Here is a 21,809-nt window from a genome sequence, read left to right on the forward strand (position 1 = left end):
GACCAAGCCAGCGCCAAAGTTTCCCAGTCTGTCAGAGACCAAAGCGCTCACCAACTCTGACGTTTATTACACTAGATCAGACTGTCCTCCTGATGAGGCCAGATCACACGATTACATCTGCGTCGAACAATCAAAACAATATTCTGAGAACGGACGAGGAGAAAAAGACGGAGCTCTGACTAGAAATCGATCCAGCATCCGGACTCCCCAGGAACCTACGCCAGGATCCTGTTTGTGGACTACAGGTCTGCTTTTAACACAACCATTCTGTCTCTGCTGTAGGACGAGCTCTCCCAGCTGCACGTGCCCGACTCCACCTGCAAGTGGATTTCCTGTCTGACAGGAAGCAGCACGTGAGGCTGGAGACAAAAGTCTCAGCCTCTCAGACCACCAGCACCGGTTCCCCCCAAGGCTATGTTCTATCTGCAATCTGCCGTCACTCCAGGACTTGGAGCTAGAAAGATTGTTGCCGACCCGTCTCACCCTGAACATTACCTATTGGAGTCCCTTAAGCTCTGGCGGGATGCTGCGGTCCATTAGGACCAAGACCTCCCGTCACACTAACAGTTTTTTTCCTTCGGCAGTCGGGCTCATCAACGGAGCATGATGCCAGAGCCACCAACTCTCACGGTTTCACCGTGTGACACACGCTTTTTCATGTTTTCACACGCTCACACGCTCACACGCCACACAACCAATATCTCACGGCAAAAAAAAGTCTAAGGCGCGTTGTCACTCATTTCGGTCTTAAGTCACGCCCTCCCGCCACAGCTGTTCGGCGGCGCGTATTTCGCGTCGCCTCCTCCCCTCTCCCTCGACAAAATCTCCCGGCAAGGTTTTTGGAGAAGTTGGCAGCTCTGGCATGGGTGCTCCACTGACTGATCCTGTCACCCGCAGGACTTTTTCTTCTTCTTATCGGTCACTCCCCTGCACATTTATTTAAACACACATGTCACTTTAACATGCACTTTAACGTCATCTGTTGTCTGAGAACTTTATCTTTCCCTATACTTAATTTAATACACATTGCACTGTTGTCGTTAACTGTTGATTGTTGTTTGTCTCATATAATGTCTAATGTTGCACCTTCCGCCAAGAAAAAAATCCTTCTTTGTGAAAATATTCCTGGAAAATGAACGGTTTCTGATTCTGATCCTTGCGTGAGAGGAGAAGTGGGGACGACGTCCAGCTCTGTGGTAAATCAGCTTTAAGAGATGCAATAAAGTGTATCTGCTACCAACAGCATGCTGGTCTGTGGAGATGCCATGCTCACTGTATAATGCATATGAAAACAATAACCTTCTGTAGATGTATCTATGCGCAGTGATGTCAATGTAAAGTGTGTCTCTAGCCCTCAAACCCGTACAACCTAACAGCCCTCATATGTAATGCATGACCCACATTGCCGGCAGCACCGACGTTATGATGGATAGAATTTTTACCTTGAATGCAACGGTTTTATTGTTTCTTTCCCGAAATGGGTATTTTGTTATTGCTTCTACCTTTTGTTATATATCATAGCTGTGTAACTCGTACAGCACGAGGAGTGCAGGACTCACAGGCCTCCACTCACAGAGGAGTCTGTCTTATTGATAGGGCATAATGTAATGTAATGTTGACTGGATTAGAGACGTGACCAGTCTTTTTGTTTTTGACTGAACCAGGGAAGAAATCATTTTCAGGTAGATCTCTTCTGTCTGTCGGACTCCAGGGGCTGGTATTTCAAAATGATCCCAGGATTAATCCTCCTGGATTGGATTAAATCCTGATCAGATCCCCAAAACCGGTATTTCAAAGCATATCTGATTCTGAAGATTCAGATTCCTGTTTCTTGTCTGTGATCCAGGGGGCGGGCTGAATTTGGACATCCGAATCTGCCGGTATCAGGATCACTCCGATTCAATACGGCAAAGTTTTGAAATATCGGGATATATCAGGTTGATTCGTGGCAAAGGACAGGGAGATTTGGTTATCCGGATCATTCTGATCTGGATTACAAGTTTTGAAATATCGGCCACTGAGGATCACACACCCAAGGATCACACACCTGAGGATGGCGATGCTGATATTCAGACCAGACCTTAATGGTTTGGCCGTGCTAAAGGTCTACTTAAAGTAGGGTTGTATGTCGGCGGCGGCATCAAGGCGGGTATAGACTTATAGACTTAAGGCGTGTGTACAAAAGGCTGGCTGATGTACGTGTGAATGATGACCTCTGGCCTACTGTGAGCTAGTTTGAAGAAGTAAGCTCATGAAGGGGATTTTAAACACGGAGGGAGACTCTACGACTGTTTGGAGAGTAGTCTATAATGTGCCATTTGTTTTACAATACTTTGCATTTCTGACTCTGTTCCTTCTTTGCAAAGAATAAATGGCCAGATTAATGATTTTACAACCGGTGTCGAGTAACAATTCAGAAACATTCTCCATGTGTGCTGCCAGCAGGTAGACCTGGACCCGAGCTGCTGCAGTAACAAGTGCTAAGAGAGTCATATTAATAAGACAATACTGACAGAAGGATGTCGTTTTCAACACTGCAGCACATGAACATGTTCTAGCAGAAACAATAAATACATATAAACTTCAAAATGATGCCCAGAGATACAGCAGAGCGGAGAGGAAAGAAGTCCACCACGTGATATTATTACAAACCAGTTTTAACTTTATTTACATCAAGTTTTCAATCAGACAGTTCAGAACAGACAGTTTTGTCTGCTTTTTTGTCAACAAATAGAAAACAGATCATGTACACAACAGGTAGAACCCCTCTGTGAAATTAAACCGGTGTATGGTCCACTTCAGCCAACCCCCCCCCGCCCCCTCCCACACACACACACACACACACACACACACACACACACTTTCCATCCGGTGAATGCATCAGTCTGGCCGTCTGCAACACAATAGATATCTATATATCAGTCTATAAACAGATATATGTATCCTGAAGAGGCCGTGTAGCGGGTATGTAGAGGGTGTGTAGCGGGTGTGTAGGGGGCGTGTAGCGGGTGTGTAGGGGGCATGTAGCGGGTGTGTAGGGGGCGTGTACAGGGTGTGTAGAGGACATGTAGTGGGTGTGTAGAGGACGCGTAGGGGGCGTGTAGCGGGCGTGTAGAGGTCATGTAGGGGACGTGTAGAGGTCATGTAGGGGACGTGTACAGGGTGTGTAGGGGGTGTTGCAGGTGTGTACAGGGTATGTAGTGGGCGTGTAGCAGGGTGTGTAGTGGGCGTGTAGCAGGGTGTGTAGTGGGCGTGTAGCAGGGTATGTAGTGGGCGTGTAGCAGGGTGTGTAGTGGGCGTGTAGCAGGGTGTGTAGTGGGCGTGTAGCAGGGTGTGGCGGGCGTGCGAACGGTCTGTGTTCATCATATGAAAGGTGTTCGTGCACGCACATTGAACAACTTCGGGTTGACTGATTTCGACCATAATGCTGTCTGAAACTTTTTTTGGGTGGGGTAATGTGATCTTGTTGAACTGGCCCATCATACTTTCAGTTTTTATTACATTTTTTAATATCGAATAGTGCCCCCACAGTTCAACATTTTCACCAAGCCCTCTGTCAAAACTCAACAGGGGACTTGATGGAGTTCACAGCGTTGTTGAAGCTGAACAGGACATGTCGGTATCAATAAGTCTGGTGATATTCTACAGCATGTGTTCTTTTCTTTGCCAACAAATCCCACGCCGAGCCGACCAACAATAAACTAATCTCAACGAGGACCGAGCTGTGAAGCCCCAGATGTTCCTCTTGGCCAGATGTTCCTCTCCTGGCCAGAAGTTTCTCCTCTGGCCAGAGCAGCTCCAGGAACACTGTGTTCCTTCACCACCATGAACACATGCAACATCCTCCTGCTGCCACAAGGACTCACCAAATATTGATTAATCCGCCGCTGCAAATAGTCCCCAACTAATCCCTTACTTCCTCCTGTTTGCTATGAAAAACAAGCGTTGGTAACAAATGAATGACTTCTTCTTTGACATCTTTTTATTGATATATTTGTGAGCCATTTGTTTTTTTTAAAGTATATTTTCAAGAGGAACCGATGAGCTGGGAGATGAACACATTTAATGCTTTTAGCATGGTCGTGGGATTTGTTGACAATAAGGAAATAGCGAGGGTTGGGCAACTAAACCATGTGATCAGATCCCAGCAGCGAGTCCTGATGGTTTCTTCCGTCATGCAGAGCTTCTGTCAGTACCTGAGTCTGTGGGACACGACCCGCCACCAGCTGCTCAAAGGCTCCATGTCTCTGATGGCTTTGAGAACACGAGACTGGAAACACGCTCGCAGCTGTTCAGACCTGAAGAGTCTTTGCATGTTCATGTCTATTCCATTCTGTGGTTTGATTTGTTTATCAAGAAAACACTTTTACCCCCAAATAAGATCAATGATAACATTAGAATATCATATCTATGGTACAAAATAAAATAATTAGCAGCTGTGATACGCTCTCCAGTATTAATGTTCAAAATACATGTCCTCTGTGCTAAGAAAAATGATAAAAAGATAAGCAAATGAAAAAAAGACCCATTAAGACATAATAACCAGTGTAAGTGATTACAAAATATATTCTAAATATTCATAACAACATAGTAATGATGACTATAAATGAATGCAGAGCATTTGTGTCGCTAACAGGAGGCTGTCAGTCTTCAGTCAGGGATTGGATTGAGCAGGACCAAGAGTCTTTCTTTCGGGGGTTAGTTTTAGAGGTTCTCTCGGGTCTGTGGCAGAACCATGGCCCGAGTCAGGAGGATGCGGCCCCGCCCCCACTCCTCCTCCGCCTCCTCCTTCTCTTCCTCCTCTCCCCCTGTTTTCTGCTGTGTCCCCTCCTCATCAGGCCTCGGGGCTGATGGATCAGAGGAGACACAGGACTCGTCTGAGGGTCCTTCTGGGGGGTTATGTTGCATAGTGGTCAAAGCTTCCCAGGTACTCCAGAGCAGCCCGGTAGCACAGTTGGTACTGGTCCTGGGAACAAACGACAACAAGGCTCATCAGGTCTAGGGCCTGCACTCTGACACAACCTCAAAGGGTTGCAGAGGGCTGCAGCACCGTGACCTGGACGTGGTCTGTGAACACAACACTGATGTACGTCACACCTTTTTAGTTAATACGGCGAAACGTCGTCAGCGGAACCCCCGTTCTGTTCCTTTGATGAATGTCATTGCAATAGGACATCTTAACTCCAGCAAGACCAGTATATGTGTGTCTGTAGCTTATGTTGTCGTACAGCAGCTCTGAGCCACTGCAGAGCACTGAAGCCATGTGGCATGTTGCGATTATGAAACTACTGCTTTCAACATGACGTCCTGTCAGCTGACTTAAGCATCTGTTCCACCATACACTAGTGGACAGAAATACATCTAAATTATACTTGAAAGGGTTTATTTGACTACTTCTGTAGAATTCTCCTAAATGCACATAACATTTCAGAAAAATGTTCCCTATTCACCTGAAGTGTCTTCAAAAAGCAGAGCTTATATCCAGGACACACTTCTGAAGGTTTCACTATCTACTACTGTTATTTATCCAACGTTTCATCACAGAGAATAGACGAAGTGAACCTGTCGGTACCTCTGTCTGCACCATGGCTGGCCTCTGGGTCCGGAGCGTCTTGACGGTCTGGAAAAGGTCGACCACGCCCTCGTACCGCATCCTCTCCAGCACGATGCTCAGGGTGACGAACACACCGGACCGCCCCACACCCGCACTGGTGGACACACACGTTATTACAACATCTTCACACGATCAGCAACACACGCACATATGTGCACACGCCGGCACACACACACAGACACACGCACACCGACACACACAGACACATACGTGCACACGCGCACAGACACACACACATACACGCGCATGCACACACACGCACACAGATACACACACGCGCACAAACACATGCACAGACACTCACGCACAGACACATGCACAGACACGCACGCACAGACACACTCACACACACACACACACAGACACGCACACAGACACACACACACACGCACACAGATACACACACACGCACAAACACATGCACAGACACTCACGCACAGACACACTCACACACACACACACAGACACGCACACAGACACACACACACACAGACACGCACACATACTGTAGATACACACACATAGACATGCACACACAGATACACAGACACACACACACAGAGACACACACACGCACAGACACATGCACACACAGACACATGCACACACAGACACGCACGCACAGACACACATACACACACACACACAGACACGCACACAGACACACACAGACACGCACACACAGATACACACACATAGACATGCACACATAGGTACACAGACACACATAGACACTCATACACACGGACACACACACGCACAGACAAATGCACACACACAGACACACACAGACACACACAGACCCACACAGGTACCTGCAGTGCACAGAGATGGGTCCGTCCTGTCCAAACTGCTCTTTAGTTTTATGGACCTGGCCGATGAAGTCGATGAAGCCCTCCCCGGTTTTGGGCACTCCTTGCTCCGGCCAGTCCGTGAACTGAAACTGCCTGATGGTCCTCGACTGACCATCCTGATGGCACACAAGCAAACGGAGACGATGCAGTTAGTAACCCTGTCTCTCACACACACACTCACACTCACACACACACACACACACACACCTGTGCACCTGTGTTGAACTGTGTGGGCGATGTGAAGTGATGTTACCTGTAGACATGTGTGATGTTCTGCTTCTGCATCTGAAAGTCTTGGTTTTTGTTCCACCTGAAAACTCTCGGAATCTCATTGCAGCGTTCAGATATTTCTGAAACTGGGATCTGAGCCGACCTGTTGGCAACTATACAGACCGTCAGAGTCTCACTTTGTCGCTCGTCTCCGTTCAAGACTTCAGCTTTGACTGGTTGACATCGAGAGCCTCTCATATTAATGACTTGAAAGTTGGTGCAGTCTGTGTTGCTTAAGCACATTCTTCAGATCCAGCCTCTCAACTTGTTAATGGATTTAAAAAGGAGGCTCTAGTTGACTAAAAGAGACCGAAGGTACAGTATGTATTTTCATTCATCTTGTGGCAAAGCAAACTCCAAAGGACATCACAGGTATTGGGGTCACATGATCGTCGTCCTCAACTCAACAGTCCCAATCAGGTAAATTCACCAAATGCTAAACAGGTATTCTGTTTTCATAAATGCCGTCGCCGTTCTTTCTAATGATAAAGATCCGGGCCGAGCAGAACTCACCCTGGCGTCTGTGACTTTGAACTCTCTGAGGATGTACTGAGGCATGTTGTACTCGGCCATGGGGTCCACCACAAAGTACTGGTAGCGTGCGGAGCGCTCGGCGGGCCAGTACTGGTGGCACTTTTCCTGGAAAATAAAGAACGGAGAGGCATCACAACGTGTTTTACAAACTGAGGATCAGGAGACGTTTGGAGACCGAGGTCTCAATATACGGTCATTGTGATGAACATGTGGGTCAGTGAAGGCCGGGTCAGATCTGCTGAAGGGCTTTTTCAAGGGTTCTTTGTGAGTCTGAGTGTTATATTAAGAACCCCTGCATCACATCGGCCCGGTTCTGGGAGCAACATATAATAGAAGGGTTCTATGCAGAACATGAGGGAACCCTTTTGTCTAGGTAGGACCCTCTGACCGGGATCCAGCTGACACATTTAGAAAAGATTCTACCAGAAACTAAAAAAGGACAAATATGCACACAACTATGCATAACAAGTGTAGATATATATGTATATGTATGTATGTATATATATATATATATATATATATATATATATATATATATATATATATATATATATATATATATATATATATATATATATATAAGTTAGTACCACTTAACATAACTCTACACTTGTTATGCATATATATATATATATATATATATATATATATATATATATATATATATATATATATATATATATTGTCAAAACAATTGAATTAATTAAAAATTGTAAATAATTGTAAGCGTATTATTATTCATAACATCAAAAATACATGTATTATTGTTTCAGGTTTCCAAATAATAATAATTATGTATAATAACCAATAATAATAACAACACTAGTGATAATACATCTAAATAATACATTCCACGTATGCATATTTTTTTGCCCTCCTCGAAAACTATAATCTATACTTCTGAAATATGATTGAACAAAGTGCATTGATGTGTTGTGTACTAATAACAGACATGTCGTTACCCGTCCCATCTCACGAAGCTTGGTGAGCATGACCACGATAGTAGAGTTGTGTTCCCACAGCATCCTCCAGAAGTCCTCCGTAGTCTCGGCCAGCGGGCCCTGCGTGGCCATGTAGGCCTTCTGCTGCCTGAGGAGCACAGAGTCAGAGGTTACTGCTCATGGTCCTCCTGCTGCCTGAGGAGCACAGAGTCAGAGGTTACTGCTCATGGTCCTCCTGCTGCCTGAGGAGCACAGAGTCAGAGGTTACTGCTCATGGTCCTCCTGCTGCCTGAGGAGCACAGAGTCAGAGGTTACTGCTCATGGTCCTCCTGCTGCCTGAGGAGCACAGAGTCAGAGGTTACTGCTCATGGTCCTCCTGCTGCCTGAGGAGCACAGAGTCAGAGGTTACTGCTCATTGTCCTCCTGCTGCCTGAGGAGCACAGAGTCAGAGGTTACTGCTCATGGTCCTCCTGCTGCCTGAGGAGCACAGAGTCAGAGGTTACTGCTCACATCCAGTGTTGCTCTCTGAAATGCATTATGCAGTCTTGTAATGGTGTTAAATATTTGGTCTCACACACACAGACCTAGAAGTGGATTTGATGAGTAATTGTCTGATATCTAAAAGCGTCCTCGTGAACACAGAACCTTTTTAACAGCACTGTTAAAATGACAGATGCCGTCACAGCTGCTCACAGGACTCTGCATGCTGCGCTAGTTACAGGACCTGCCCACTAGGGGGCAGTGTTAAAGCATGCAGCAGAAGAGCTTGGGGGATTCTCTCAAGCATGTGTGTGTGTGTGTGTGTGTGAGTGTGTGTCCTGCTCTCAGTTTTACATCCGCAACAACCACAGAAAATAGTATTTGAGTAATTCATAATGCAGCAAAGCAGTATAAAGTGAAGCCCCCAGTTTGGACATCTTGGATGCCCCGCCCCACTCCTCCTTGGATGCCAGAGGGCGGCAGCACTCTGCTCCTTCATCACTAAGGATGGTTAAATGCAGAATTATTTCTTCAACGGGATTAATAAAGGATATGTTATATTCCTATCGACAAGATCCCTAATGGACAAGACCCTCATAGACAAGATCCCAATGGACAGACTCTACAGTGAGTGACTGAGGCCGATATACCTGGAGGTCACGGGACCCCTCCCCACAAACACCATTGCCATGTCCACCCCTCCTTGTAATCCATCCTAATCCACACCGCATTTTAAAGGCTGATCAGGTGCTGGAGCTGTTAATTACTGCAACAGGAACGATTGCAGAGAGGGTGAGGAGCCCGGGGGACTTCATTAGGTCTGACAGCCAAGAACAAGACGCACGCACGCACGCACGCACGCACGCACGCACGCACGCACGCACGCACGCACGCACGCACGCACGCACGCACGCACGCACGCACAAGATTTCCCCGTATGCTCTCCCTGTTCCCTGTTCCCTGCCCCCTGCACCCACCAGCCAACAGGAAGGGCAGAACGCCCTGATGGACCTGCATAAAGCTCCGCCTCTGAGCCGGCACCCTCTCTCCCCACGCTGGGTCTTACAACCTGTAGATCAGGGGTGTCAAACTCGTTTTAGTGAAGGGCCACATGCTGCCCGTTTTGATCTCAAGTGGGCCAGACCAGTAAAATCACAGCATAATGTTTTCTCTATGTTTAAATCATTGGTGAAGGTTTTTAGATGATAAACTCTGATTTAAGGTCTCTTAACAATTACCTAGAAACATAAAGACCATAAATTCAGACATCAGCCCTCTGTTAATCTGCCTGGGCTCTCCTCTGCAGATTCCCTCGCTTTGTGACACGTTTGTGGCGCCACTTTCATGACATGTTCCTTCTTTAACGACTTCTAACACAATAATATGAGTGCTCACATCAATTGCGACTGTGGATCAATGGTTTGCATGTCTGTCTTATAAGCAGAGGATCAGAGGTTTGAATCCCAGCTCTGCTAATTTTGTACTTAAAAAAAAAAAGAAGAAAATTGGGGGGGATTGAACACCCTGGCGGGTCGGATCCGGCTCGCGGGCCGTATGTTTGACACCCCTGCTGTAGATGTTCCCGATTGTTTTTGGGTTTTCCCCTAATGGCTGTCAAAGAGTCAATAAACCTGTTAGTGTTGACGACAAACTGTTAGCTGTGAAACTCCATGAAAGTGATTTCATGGAGGAGGCCGCTGCTGGTTGTGACCCAGCTGTGACCTCTAATGGCTCCTGAAGGACTCACCTGTATCCGTCGATGAAGCTGGCGTTGATGTAGTCGGAGCCCTCCACCCCTCTGATTGGCTGCAGACAGACGCGGGTGGACTCAAAAGGCATGATGTTCACCAGGCGGTTCTTGAACTTGTTGCATGGCAGGTTGGCACTGATGAACCTTGAGGTATGTGCTTTAGAGCTGGCCAGCTTCTGAAGACAGACAGGATGGGGGGACATGTCAGTCTGGATCCACTCAGTCCCAGGGCTGCCTCCTGAAGAGCAAGGTTGTTCAAGGGCACTCAACACTCCTATTGATGTGTGGAGATGATGCACTTTGAGCTGATCCTCTTTCCCTGAGCAGTAAACCTGATGATGAAGACGAGCTCACACACTAGCTGACCTGACGTAGAGGCATGCAATGCACATCAAGCCGGGGAGGAGTAAACTCTTGACAGCAACAACCCAAATGTTGTTTTTCTTTCGGGGGGGAGGACCAACTGGCCCTTCTGACTCATGTGGTCCTCTACTCTGCTGACTCATGTGGTCCTCTACTCTGATGACTCATGTGGTCCTCTACTCTGATGACTCATGTGGTCCTCTACTCTGATGACTCATGTGGTCCTCTACTCTGATGACTCATGTGGTCCTCTACTCTGATGACTCATGTGGTCCTCTACTCTGATGACTCATGTGATCCTCTGTGTGTGACATGAAGTCCCATCTGCCCTTTGACCTGTACGAGCACCCTCCATGTGGAGCTGAGACATAGGACCACCTGAAAACCTAATGCTCCAGCCACGCCTCCCTGGCATAGAGGCATACCCTAAACGCTCCAGCGGTATTACGCTATGAAACCGGAAATGCGAGACTCAGAAAGGATGTGGTTAGCGGACCAATCACAGCCTTGCAGGCTTGTGTTGCTTTGACGGATAGTCAGAAATTTGGGGTGACGCACGCAAGCACGCAAGCACGCAAGCACGCAAGCACGCAAAATGGCTGATTTGACCACGTAAGGGCGGCCATGCGTGTCTTGCGTGCTTGCGTCTCTGCGTAAAACCCGAGTATAAATCAGCCTTAAGTGTGGAAGGTCCTGCGTTGTAACCAGAGCGCATGCAGCTGCTCTCAGAAGGTTCCACGAGAGCACCTGTGTAACGGCTTAAAGCCAGCTGGCTTCAAACCACCTGTCAATCAAGACAAACACAGCGGAGGCACGTTGCTGATTGGATTGACACTTCAAAACCACTTTAAAGCTGCACAAAACAGTCAGAACCCCAAAAGCCCCACTGACCTTGAACTCCAGCTCCATGGCGGTGCCGGTCTCCCCGGGAGGGATCTGGTTGAGCTTCTGGATGTGGGCGTACAGGTTCCGGGCGGGGACTTCTGTGTTGCCACACGTTGCAGCTTCCAGCAGCGCCTCGTGGATGAACACGTACTGGTCCTCCGTCTGCACCATGTAGTTCCTCTGAGCCCGCATGCACGTCACGTGCCCGTAGATGTCCACCGACTTCTCGTGCTTCATCCTCTCCAGCATGGCCTCGATCACGATGAAGCAGCCGGTGCGGCCCACGCCGGCGCTGCCGCCGCGAGAGAGACTCGTTAGACACATTACAGGCTCTTAAACTTCCTACAGTAGATACATTACCCAACACTAAAGTGAGATCAGACCCGAGAACAAAGCACTAAAGCATTTAGAAGACTTTCAAAGCCAAAACAGAACAATAACAATCTCAGTTTACAGTTATTGCACAACATCAACCTATTGTACTTGATTGTTTTTTCATATTGTCTTCAACAACCTCGTTAGCTGCTTATTAAAAACCTATAGTGTAGAGCTTAAGGTGTGAAGCTTCCTGTCATAATGCTCCATGCAGTTAATGTGATCTAATACTTCTGAATACAAACAATGGGCTTGTGTCAAACCACAGTGAATAAACCTCATCTGAATCTATTCACGCTATCTCGAGCAGCAGGCTCTCTAATGGTTACTATCCTGTACGGCAACATTTCTCATGTTATGTTATGTTTGACTCCTCCCTCCTCTTTGCTGTCTATATAGTTGATAAAAGCATCCTCTGGAACGTGCATGTGGCATTTATTCACCTCCATGACACATTTGCATAATCCATAAACACTCAGACTTGTGTTTCGACAGGATTATGCAAAGTTTAAAACTTTCTGCACATTCAAAACCTATGTTGCTTTGTTTTGAGATTTAGAGAATGAAAGTGTAATGTTTGTGTAGTGAAGCTTTGGTGTTGATGTGAGTGGTGGTTACCTGCAGTGGGCCACCATGGGTCCAGCGTCTGGGGGGTTACAGGCTTTGACTCTGCGTAGGAAGGCCAGTGTCGGGGTGGGGTACTCGGGTACGCCGTGGTCGGGCCAGGCTATGAACTGGAACTGTCGAACCTCTCGCTTTTCACTCGAGCCGTTCTGTTGACACAGACACAAGCAAATGTCACTAAGAGCGCCCAGCAAGCCAAGCAAGAGGTCTGTTAACACCAGATATGAATTATATTGTTTCAAAACATTCACTTTGTTCTCCAAACTATGTCCCATTTCAAAGTATTTAGACCAGAAATCCTACCGATATAAACTTTGTAATTATAAGTCATTTTCTCGGCGGTCTACCGTCGAGTGCTGCAGGATAAAGAAGAACAGTGAGGAAGAGCGGTGAGGAAGAGCAGTAAGCAGTGAGTCTCCAGTTGCACGGCGAGGGGGCGTGTCCTCTTAGATGGGATCTGAGACTCAACCTTTTGTGATGTTTCTTGGTGTCGTGCTGAATGTCTCTGTACACACAACAGGTCTCACCTTGTAGAGGGCGAACGTGCGCACGCTGTACGCAGCCAGCTCCACCGTGTCCAGCATGGTCACCTGGATCATCCCGTAGGTCTCGGTGCCTCGACTGGGCCAGTACTGGTCACACTTCACCTGCACACAGACACACGCCAGGGTTTTTACTCTCAAACAATATTGGTATGTTCACATTATAGAGACAGAAGGACGAGAAAAGAACTGAGAGGCAAAAGAATTGGTTGATGTGATTCCTGTTGGTCACGTTTCCCGACCGTCCATACATCCATCCCACACAGTGCTACAGGACGGGACATGTTGACCACTACTTCAGGGTGACATGACGCTGTAGACCTTTGTGGTCCTCAGAGGGGAATAAAGTTTAAGCATTTTGATATCCTTTCATGTGAAATTATACAATTTAAACACTAAAATAAGTTGATTTTGTATTCTCTTTCCTAATGGGTCAGATAGTGGGTAAGTGCAGTCATTTACCCACTATCTGATACCAATACATGCAAGTAGGAAGCAGGTAGACAGCGGGACCAGGGCACCCTTCAGACACACTAACTACTCTTTAATCATTTATTTCATTTAGTCACATGAAAAAACAAAGTCAAGTTAAAGTTCCGCCTTGTTCAGACTTCCACATATATGTATTATGTATGTATATTATATATATACACATATATGTATTATGTATGTGTATTATATATGTATTATGTATTCCGCATATAGACTGTATGCAGAGGTCTGGACAGAAAGCCCCTACACGTGAAATGAGTTTTTTTGCAAATGGATCCAAACCGCATTTGGAGTTGGTTTGAAATGGAGTTGTAATTCTGATTTCTACAGAAGCTCACATCGGATTTCGAAGTGTGGAAGTGCTGAGAGGCTGACAGCACGGTTGTGTGATCGCTTCCTCGCTAGAAAGCCATGTCGCCAGTGAAGCTACGTTGTTACTCAGAGCCATCTGATCACAAACTAAACTTCAAGGGATTGGGTTTGAGATACACATCTGATTTGATGCCGTTGGAGCGTTGATCCGTCATCAGCGTGTGACTCGTTGAGCCTGAACACAACCTTCCTGTGGTCCATTCAGCAGCAGCGTGACAGAAAGGAAATATCCAGATGGAACGGTGAGCTCAGTGTAGCTGGTTGTGTTTGTGCATACTGGCACACTGGCACAGTGTGGTAACTGGGACAAAATCACTAGGTCTTTAAACATAACGCAGGAAATATGAACAGCCCAAACCGATGACGATGACTCCCTGGAGATGCTAGAAAAGGCTTTATGTAACTTTTATAAGCCATTGATCTTTCATGTGCAGGTATGGCTCAGAGGTGGAGCCGGTTTCTATCTAATTTGGAAGAATCGACAGTTCAATGTGTGTGTGAACATTTGAGTGGTCGTAATACTAGAGAGGCAGTGTTTAAAGTCCATTCCTGAACCTTTTACCATTTCTCCACAACACACAGCATCATGTCAGTGTGTAGAGTTTGGAGTTCCACTAGAAGTAGTCCAGCTGAGCTGATGGAGAGCGTTTGCTGCGGTCGTGTACACTGGGGTTTAAGAGCTTGTTCTTTGAAACAGCTGCACAGACACAATGAGTTGAATTAGCACTAATATAGCACCCACTGGTTTCCTAATGAGCTCTCTGGACTCCTTTCCCTCTAACATTGAGAGCAGGGCGTGTAAAAGCAATACACTACAGGCAGTTCCACATACACTTTGGAAGCATTTTAATGCAAATGAAACATGAAGCGATGCAGAGTTCAAATGTTCAGATTAAAAAGACTGAGTCACAGAACAAACTGGTACAACCAGTGTGTACCCTGCTGCTGCTGCTGCTGCTATTGCACTGTTGGCTGAGGGCAGACAGACAAGGCGGCTTACGCAAAAAGATAACGAGAGATCTGGGAGACGGCCTGTATGCAGAGCAGCAACAGCACCAGTCATTTGTTTGAGCGGCGGCGGTGGCCTGCGGATAAATGTTCTCGACTCGTTTCCTCTCGAAGCCGTGGGAACGCCTGTCCTTTGTGTGATGATGATGAAGTGACGCTGCGACAACGTTAGAAGGGGACATAACGACGTACTTTATTATTAGAGCCGGGCAAAGCATAAAAATCGCATGATTTGTCTGCAATTAATCGCATTATGCGCCAAATTCAATAATAAAGTAAAAACTAGTGTATTGCACGCTTTTCTTTTAAAGAAATGTCATCAGAACAATTTGGGTTTGGGTATCGGCTGCAGACATGGGCCACAGGTTAACACCTCATATTTCCTGGACCTCCAGTTGAACCTCAGACGGGTGTTATTGACTCCGGCAGTAGGCTGATGGTCTCTGTCACAAATAATAACGGCACACGGCCGTGGCCCTCAGTTCTGCCCCTTGGTTGTGGAGTTATTAACAATGTGAAAAAGAGCTGAAATCATTACTCATGGAGACTGGCTCTCACTTTGTGGCTGGCTGTGAACGCCTCGTCCCTCATTACGCTGTTGCAGAGCCGTGCTCTTCTGTACCACCGGAAGACATGACAGCAAAAGTAGCTGAAGGTAATGATGTACTTTTGTACATAGTGTTTCAATGCAGTAGTACTTAAAAGAAATTGGTTGCCAAAGGCTTTTTCTGAAGTGCTTCTGTAAGTCTCCTTTTTTCAAAGAATTTATTTTCTAAGAATTCTTTGTGAAACTTAAGTGTTCACACCAAATGCAAAGCAGATATTTTGTGCAATGCAAATTCCATACAAAGTCAATGCAAAGATGCGAGTAGATGTGAGTAGACGCGAGTAGACGCGAGTAGACGCGAGTAGACGCTCACGCAAATACGCAAAACTTGCCTCATAGGCTGATACGCTACATTTTTTAGATTCTCCACCAACGACCTAAAGTCGTTGAATCAGAAATGGATAACCAAAATGTTGTTGCTGTACTAAAATATTAGTAATACAATAATAATAGTAATTATATGTCCCAATGCTAAAATATTAGCATAGCTCTATTCAGAAAACAAGCATTTTAAATGTTTGCTTGTCGTCTTGCGGATGGACCTAACAATGCAGAAATGATCCGTTTATTGCAATTAAATCACAGCAAAATTGTTGAAATTCAGTGCCTCCAGATGAAGTTATGAACCCAGACACCACAGCGTTTACTTTCCTAGGATATCTGGGACTTTTACAACATGCACAAAGCAGCGAAAGTGTTTTTTTTCAGCCGTGACTGATGAAATCAATCCTCTGCGGCGCCTCTAGAGCGAAAGAGACGAATAAACACAAAATGATCCCACGATCAAACTCCTGTGAGTACGCAAGGGTTCAATTAGGAACCATTTTCAACCAAAGAACCCTTTCCGAAAGAATGAGTTCTTCAAGGATTGTTGAAAGCACGGGTGTTAAATCCAGCCCACCACCCCCAAAAAACTGTGATTGAGAATCAAGACTTTTTGCTGAACCACATCAGGCCAAACCATTTTGGGTTCTAGATAAAACCCATTAGAATATACAATGGTTATTAACAGAACCCACCAGATGGTTTCTCAATGAAAACCCATGGGTTTCAAACAGGTTCTGAGTTGCGCTATAACCTGTTCTAGAAGAAAGAAAGGACAGCCCCTTTGTGTCCCTTTGGCATTGGGTCCTTCCCAGTAACAAGCATTATCACCCCCATTCTGGGTAAAGAGCCCCATACTGCGAGATGAAACATGCCCGGCATCATGAGCCCCAACCAGCCAGCCCCCTGCCCCGGAGGGCAACCGGCCGTAATTAAAGAAGATGCCAGTAGGGTCAGACCTGAGTTTGGTTTTAATAAGGTGACCTTTGTTTAACTGAAAGAAGGTGGATGGAGCGGTTGTCGATCCGTGAGCCGTACGGAGCCCTCTGGAGACGAAGTACACAGATTCAAGTCATTCATCACAGTGTGAAATAAAGTCGTTTTTCGCCAATGTTCAGTCAAATACACAAGCATTTATGCTTTTCTAGTCATCAATCTGATCATGTGACATTGGGAAACCAATCAGTATTTAATCAACAGGTGAGCTAGTAACGTTAGCAGCACCGCTAACGGCAAACATATGGAGGTTATGTTCAGTTACATTATGATGCGTTCAGGCTCTGTTCAGTAAAAATGAGTATTGAGCAAAACTAAATTCTAACGTTGTCACGGTGAGTGAATGAATCCAGCTTTTTGATGGAGATGTTTTTACAACAACATGAATATATATTACAGATGAATTAGTACCTTTACATAAACTCCAATAATACATCAATAGAACTACTAATAACAAGATTTTTCTAATTAATAAAAAATATGTTTTTATTTCTTTGTATGATTTTATGAAGAAAAACTTTACAACGGTTGAAAAGATTTCTGGAACTAAATTATATTTTTTTAAAGTAAATGATCTGCGAATATTAATGATAATAATCGTCAGTATCAGCAGCAAAACAAACGTCATCAGGCATCTGTAAAAGTTATATTTGATCTTTTCATTTGTGCTGATCCGATCCATGGGTTTTATGATGCGTTGCACCCCAAATGCTGCTGCTGATGTATTATTATTTAATAGGCCAGTATTGGAAGCATTACAGGGGATCTTGTTAGCTAAATGGAACAAAATATTCAGAACTATGTTTTCATTTGTGCGTAATGCCCTTGAACTAAGAAGCGTTGTTAGAATGAGCCCTTCATATCTACAGACACACTGCACACTGGCTCTAGACAGGAGATGCAGACTTCCCTGTACATAAGGCCGTTGTCATCATCATTTTGACCATTTCTCAAGGCGAGCGGCTCACCCGGGACTTCTCCTCCAGGCGGGTCATCATCACGATGGTGCAGGTCCTCTGCTCCCACACCATCCTCCAGAAGTCGCTCAGCGTCTCCGGCAGCGGCCCCTGGGTGGCGATGTAGGCGTTCTGCTTTCTGTAGCCATCGATGTAGTTGGCGTTGACGTAGTCGCTGCCCGGAACTCCTGTGGTGAGGAACAAGCCGGACAAAGACAGCGGGAAAATTTAGAGGGGAGCCAATCAGAAAACAGCTGTTTCTCACTCAAATGCACTTAGGGTTGTCTTTTATATAGTACGCCTGTTTAAAAATAAAGGCCTGTGAAGTCGCCTCTCACCATCCACAGGCGTGAGGATGACCCTGGAGTGGTCGTAGGCAATAACATTTGCATAGCGGTTCTTTGGCTTGTTGATCTCCAGGTTGGAGTTCTCCCAGGTGAACTGCTGTCCTGGATCTACAGACTGGACACACAGAGGAGGAGAGAGAAGGAGAGAGAGATAAGCACAGGTGGGAGAGAGGGGGGAGAGAGAGATAGATAGACAGAGACAGAGAGAGACAGAGAGAGAGAGAGAGAGAGAGAAAGAGAGAGAAAGAGAGAGAGAGAGAGAGAGAGAGAGAGATAGCAGGTAACCATTACAATACTGCCTCTCGTTTTTGCTGCTTTTTAAAGCTTGTCAGAGCTTGGAGCGAAGAATAAAGTCCGAACCAATAAATGTGACAGCGAAACTAATTGGTCATCCCTCCCCCGGCCTGCGGCTCTATAATATGAAAAGCCCTGGATGATCTTTAAGCCCCCTGGATACACACTGGACTGTTTGGACACTCCTGAATCCCTTCCAGCCTCGCAGCTCAGTGCCTGATAATAACAAAAAACAGATCTCGTGATGAAGGCCACGTCATGCAGAGAGCTTCTGGAGGACCGTGGCAGACATTAGGTGAGTGATGGTGGACCACATTAAATCAAAAGGAACAGATAAGGACTTGTGCTCGATTGTATTTATCAACACAGCTAACACAGACAACGGATAAAACAGTGCAGAGAGCGTTATGAGCATGTGGGCGTGTCTGTGGGCGTGTCTGTGGCCGTATCTGTGGGCGTCAGACTTTTTTTTTACAGCCAGTCAGGCAAAAAAAAATTACACTTTGAGCAATACTTCTGATTTTATGATTGTTAATGCTTGAAAATGGCCTCCATTGTACTTTGTGTTAATACAATAGCATGACACAAAGGACACCAGACATGTTTCTTGCAAAAACAGTGTTGGTGCTTCGTCTTGTCTCATGGTGAGCTGAATGTTTTATGGAGAGCACAGGGCAGTCATTGCGTTCCTCTGGAGAGTGATATAGTTGATAAAAGTTCTACACTTATTGTTTCCTGCTTCAATTCTTCCTTCTACTCTTCAACAACAAACAGAAATGAGATTATGGGTTTCCACACAAAGAAACATGAGGTTAGAACAGAGGCTGTTTCTCTAAGTACCAGTAATAAGAATCGACACAGTGTGTACCGCTCCAAGACTGCGGTAATGCTGAAACTAGAGAGTGAGACACTTATGTTTACAATGTTTACTGAGGGAATACATCAAGAGAGAAGTAGAGTCATTTATATAGACTTCTATACAACCAGAGGAGTCGCCCTGCTGGTCAGCAGAGATAACGCAAGTTTTAAGACACTTTCTCATCAGCTTTTCTCGGCAGAACTGGACGTGCCACCTGTGGACAGTGCTTAAAGCTTAAAGAAAGAAAGCTAATATTTCCTAAATCAAACAACAACTCTGTTGAACATCAAATCAATAAACTCAACTAACACCACCTTGTTCTCTTATTTGGTTAATTGCCCTGTATTTACTGTTCTCGTCTTCCTCGTGCACCCATTAGTGTTCAGTTTTTTTGTCTTGTAATAATAAAAAAAAAACAGCTGATGAAAGATGCTTCTCTAAATAATATTTTCAACTTATATATTTGTACTCTTAAATTACGTCTCATTTGAGATGGAAACCCACGGCTGTGTTGCAGTGATGGTAGAGTGCAGACAGCTTTTCGCTGTGCAGCCCGATGATTGGTCTCTATCGATTGCAGGCTGTGAATGCTGCCGCAGGTTTAGCTGAATTATGACAGGCTGAAGATTGTTATTCAAGATTAACCTTTCACGCTTCTACTTATCTTGCATCATCTGGAAAACAAACACACACCCGCATGCACACGCACGCACGTGCGTGCGCGCGCACACACATGCACACACGTGAAACCATGACAAGGACTCTAATATCCTGCTGCTTTTCCTCCTGACTGGCTGGACGGCTGCACGCTCCTCCCTCCAGTCTACAACTGATAATAATGACAATGGAGAAAGAGGTTGAATGCACATCTTATTTAACAGCCTGTTAGGTAAGGCTTCCAGCGCGCTGCGCTGACAAGCCACTCACATTACCGCTAATGTGCTCCACCGATGTGTAGATCGCTTACCGAGTGTGTCAGCGCGATCACACTTGCGGAGCTGCAGCTCCACCGACAACAAACAAAGCAGGTGAACACGGAGGGAGGAAGCGAGGCCTGAAGCGTGTGGACTGGTGTCTGCCAGAGTCTCTTGTCACCTGCTGCCTCGTTCACTGAGTTAAGGAAAATCAATCAATCAATTCCTTTAATACGCAGTGGAGTCATTATAGCCTTTGATCAGATTGGGTTTGTATCCGATCCTTTCTGTCACTGCACATGTTTGCATCATTATGTACACTGGTACATTTCAAAATTTTAAAGTTTCCTGGATCTCAGATACACAAATATGAATGTACCGACCATATAGGTATGCGTTAACTGCATTTTTTTATTTATTTTTTATTTTTTTGGCTTTTACTTTGGAGGCGATTAATTTAGGTCCGCTCTCGCGCTTCCGTAGCATTACTGGACTATTTGCCGACTTGATCTAGACGCAAAAACACATATTGTTCTGTAGTTCCTGTCCATAACGAGCACCGCGCGAGCGAGTCGCCTCTTAAAGCTTCACAAGCGCTCACCGGCAGCTCGCGCTGCAGGCTCAGCGGACCCGGATTGAACATTAGTCGCGCATGCGCAAAGCTGCCGCTGATACCTGTCAGCTGTCCTTCACATCTACCTCCTTCAACCAGACGTCAGTGCATTTGTTCAAGACAACACAGACTGGACTTTTTTCACTGAGGAAGAAAAACTGAACTGAAAACATGAACTTTTTTTTTTTTGTCACACAAGGCCCCTCCATCCCTGCAAGGCCCCCCCGCGGTGCGGGGGTAATCTCTACTGGGTGCTCCCGATGTTGTGCATCCTGACTGACTGACTTGACCGGTCCAAACCCATTGGGTCAACAACAATGCATGTTGTCCAAATAACCACCAAAAAAACAATCACATTTAGTAATGACAAAACTATGTATCTGCACACACACACACACACACCATGGAGGGCAGAGGTCCCAGTGAGACCAGTAGCAGCAACAGGTTGTATATGATTAAATAAGACTCCAGATGTAAAAAAAAAAAAAAGTTCCACAGCCAGCGTTTCACTCACCACATTCCCTTAATCCTCTGTGTGAAAGATGTCATTAGTACACAAGCAAGTCATCAGTTAATCCACCAGCAAGATAGCTTTTTGGTTCGAGGTTTCTAGTAGCTTTGTGCCCCACTGACCAATCACAGCGCACGGTAATGGTCATGCTGGGTCACTAAACAATCATGTATGCGTCATTGTATGAAACGGGTGCCATTTGAGTCCACAGCATTTCATAAGCTTGAAAAAATGTAATAGTCAAAAAAAAATAGTCAAAATGTTTTCCAAAATTTCAAGGTTGT

General features: G+C 45.6%; 1 protein-coding gene across 9 annotated transcripts in view; it reads right to left on the reverse strand.

Moving 5' to 3' along the window:
• Window positions 1-2,656: 2,656 nt before the first annotated feature.
• The window catches only part of ptprfa (protein tyrosine phosphatase receptor type Fa), a 234,180-nt gene continuing 215,027 nt past the window's right edge, over window positions 2,657-21,809 (reverse strand). For all 9 annotated transcript variants that reach the window (XM_068593176.1, XM_068593171.1, XM_068593170.1 and 6 more), the window contains 11 exons: window positions 18,326-18,449; window positions 18,000-18,175; window positions 13,218-13,337; window positions 12,685-12,839; window positions 11,698-11,983; window positions 10,441-10,619; window positions 8,235-8,361; window positions 7,252-7,377; window positions 6,430-6,584; window positions 5,573-5,708; window positions 2,657-4,966 (listed from right to left, as the gene is read on the reverse strand). In XM_068593176.1, coding sequence (XP_068449277.1) covers window positions 4,898-4,966; window positions 5,573-5,708; window positions 6,430-6,584; window positions 7,252-7,377; window positions 8,235-8,361; window positions 10,441-10,619; window positions 11,698-11,983; window positions 12,685-12,839; window positions 13,218-13,337; window positions 18,000-18,175; window positions 18,326-18,449 — 1,653 coding nt within the window. In that variant the 3' untranslated portion in view covers window positions 2,657-4,897. The remainder of the gene's footprint in view (window positions 4,967-5,572; window positions 5,709-6,429; window positions 6,585-7,251; window positions 7,378-8,234; window positions 8,362-10,440; window positions 10,620-11,697; window positions 11,984-12,684; window positions 12,840-13,217; window positions 13,338-17,999; window positions 18,176-18,325; window positions 18,450-21,809) is intronic.

The sequence above is a fragment of the Clinocottus analis genome, unplaced genomic scaffold (assembly GCF_023055335.1).
Source record: "Clinocottus analis isolate CAN_PGR_092001 unplaced genomic scaffold, fCliAna1.0.p SCAF_29, whole genome shotgun sequence".
Taxonomy (NCBI): domain Eukaryota; kingdom Metazoa; phylum Chordata; class Actinopteri; order Perciformes; family Cottidae; genus Clinocottus; species Clinocottus analis.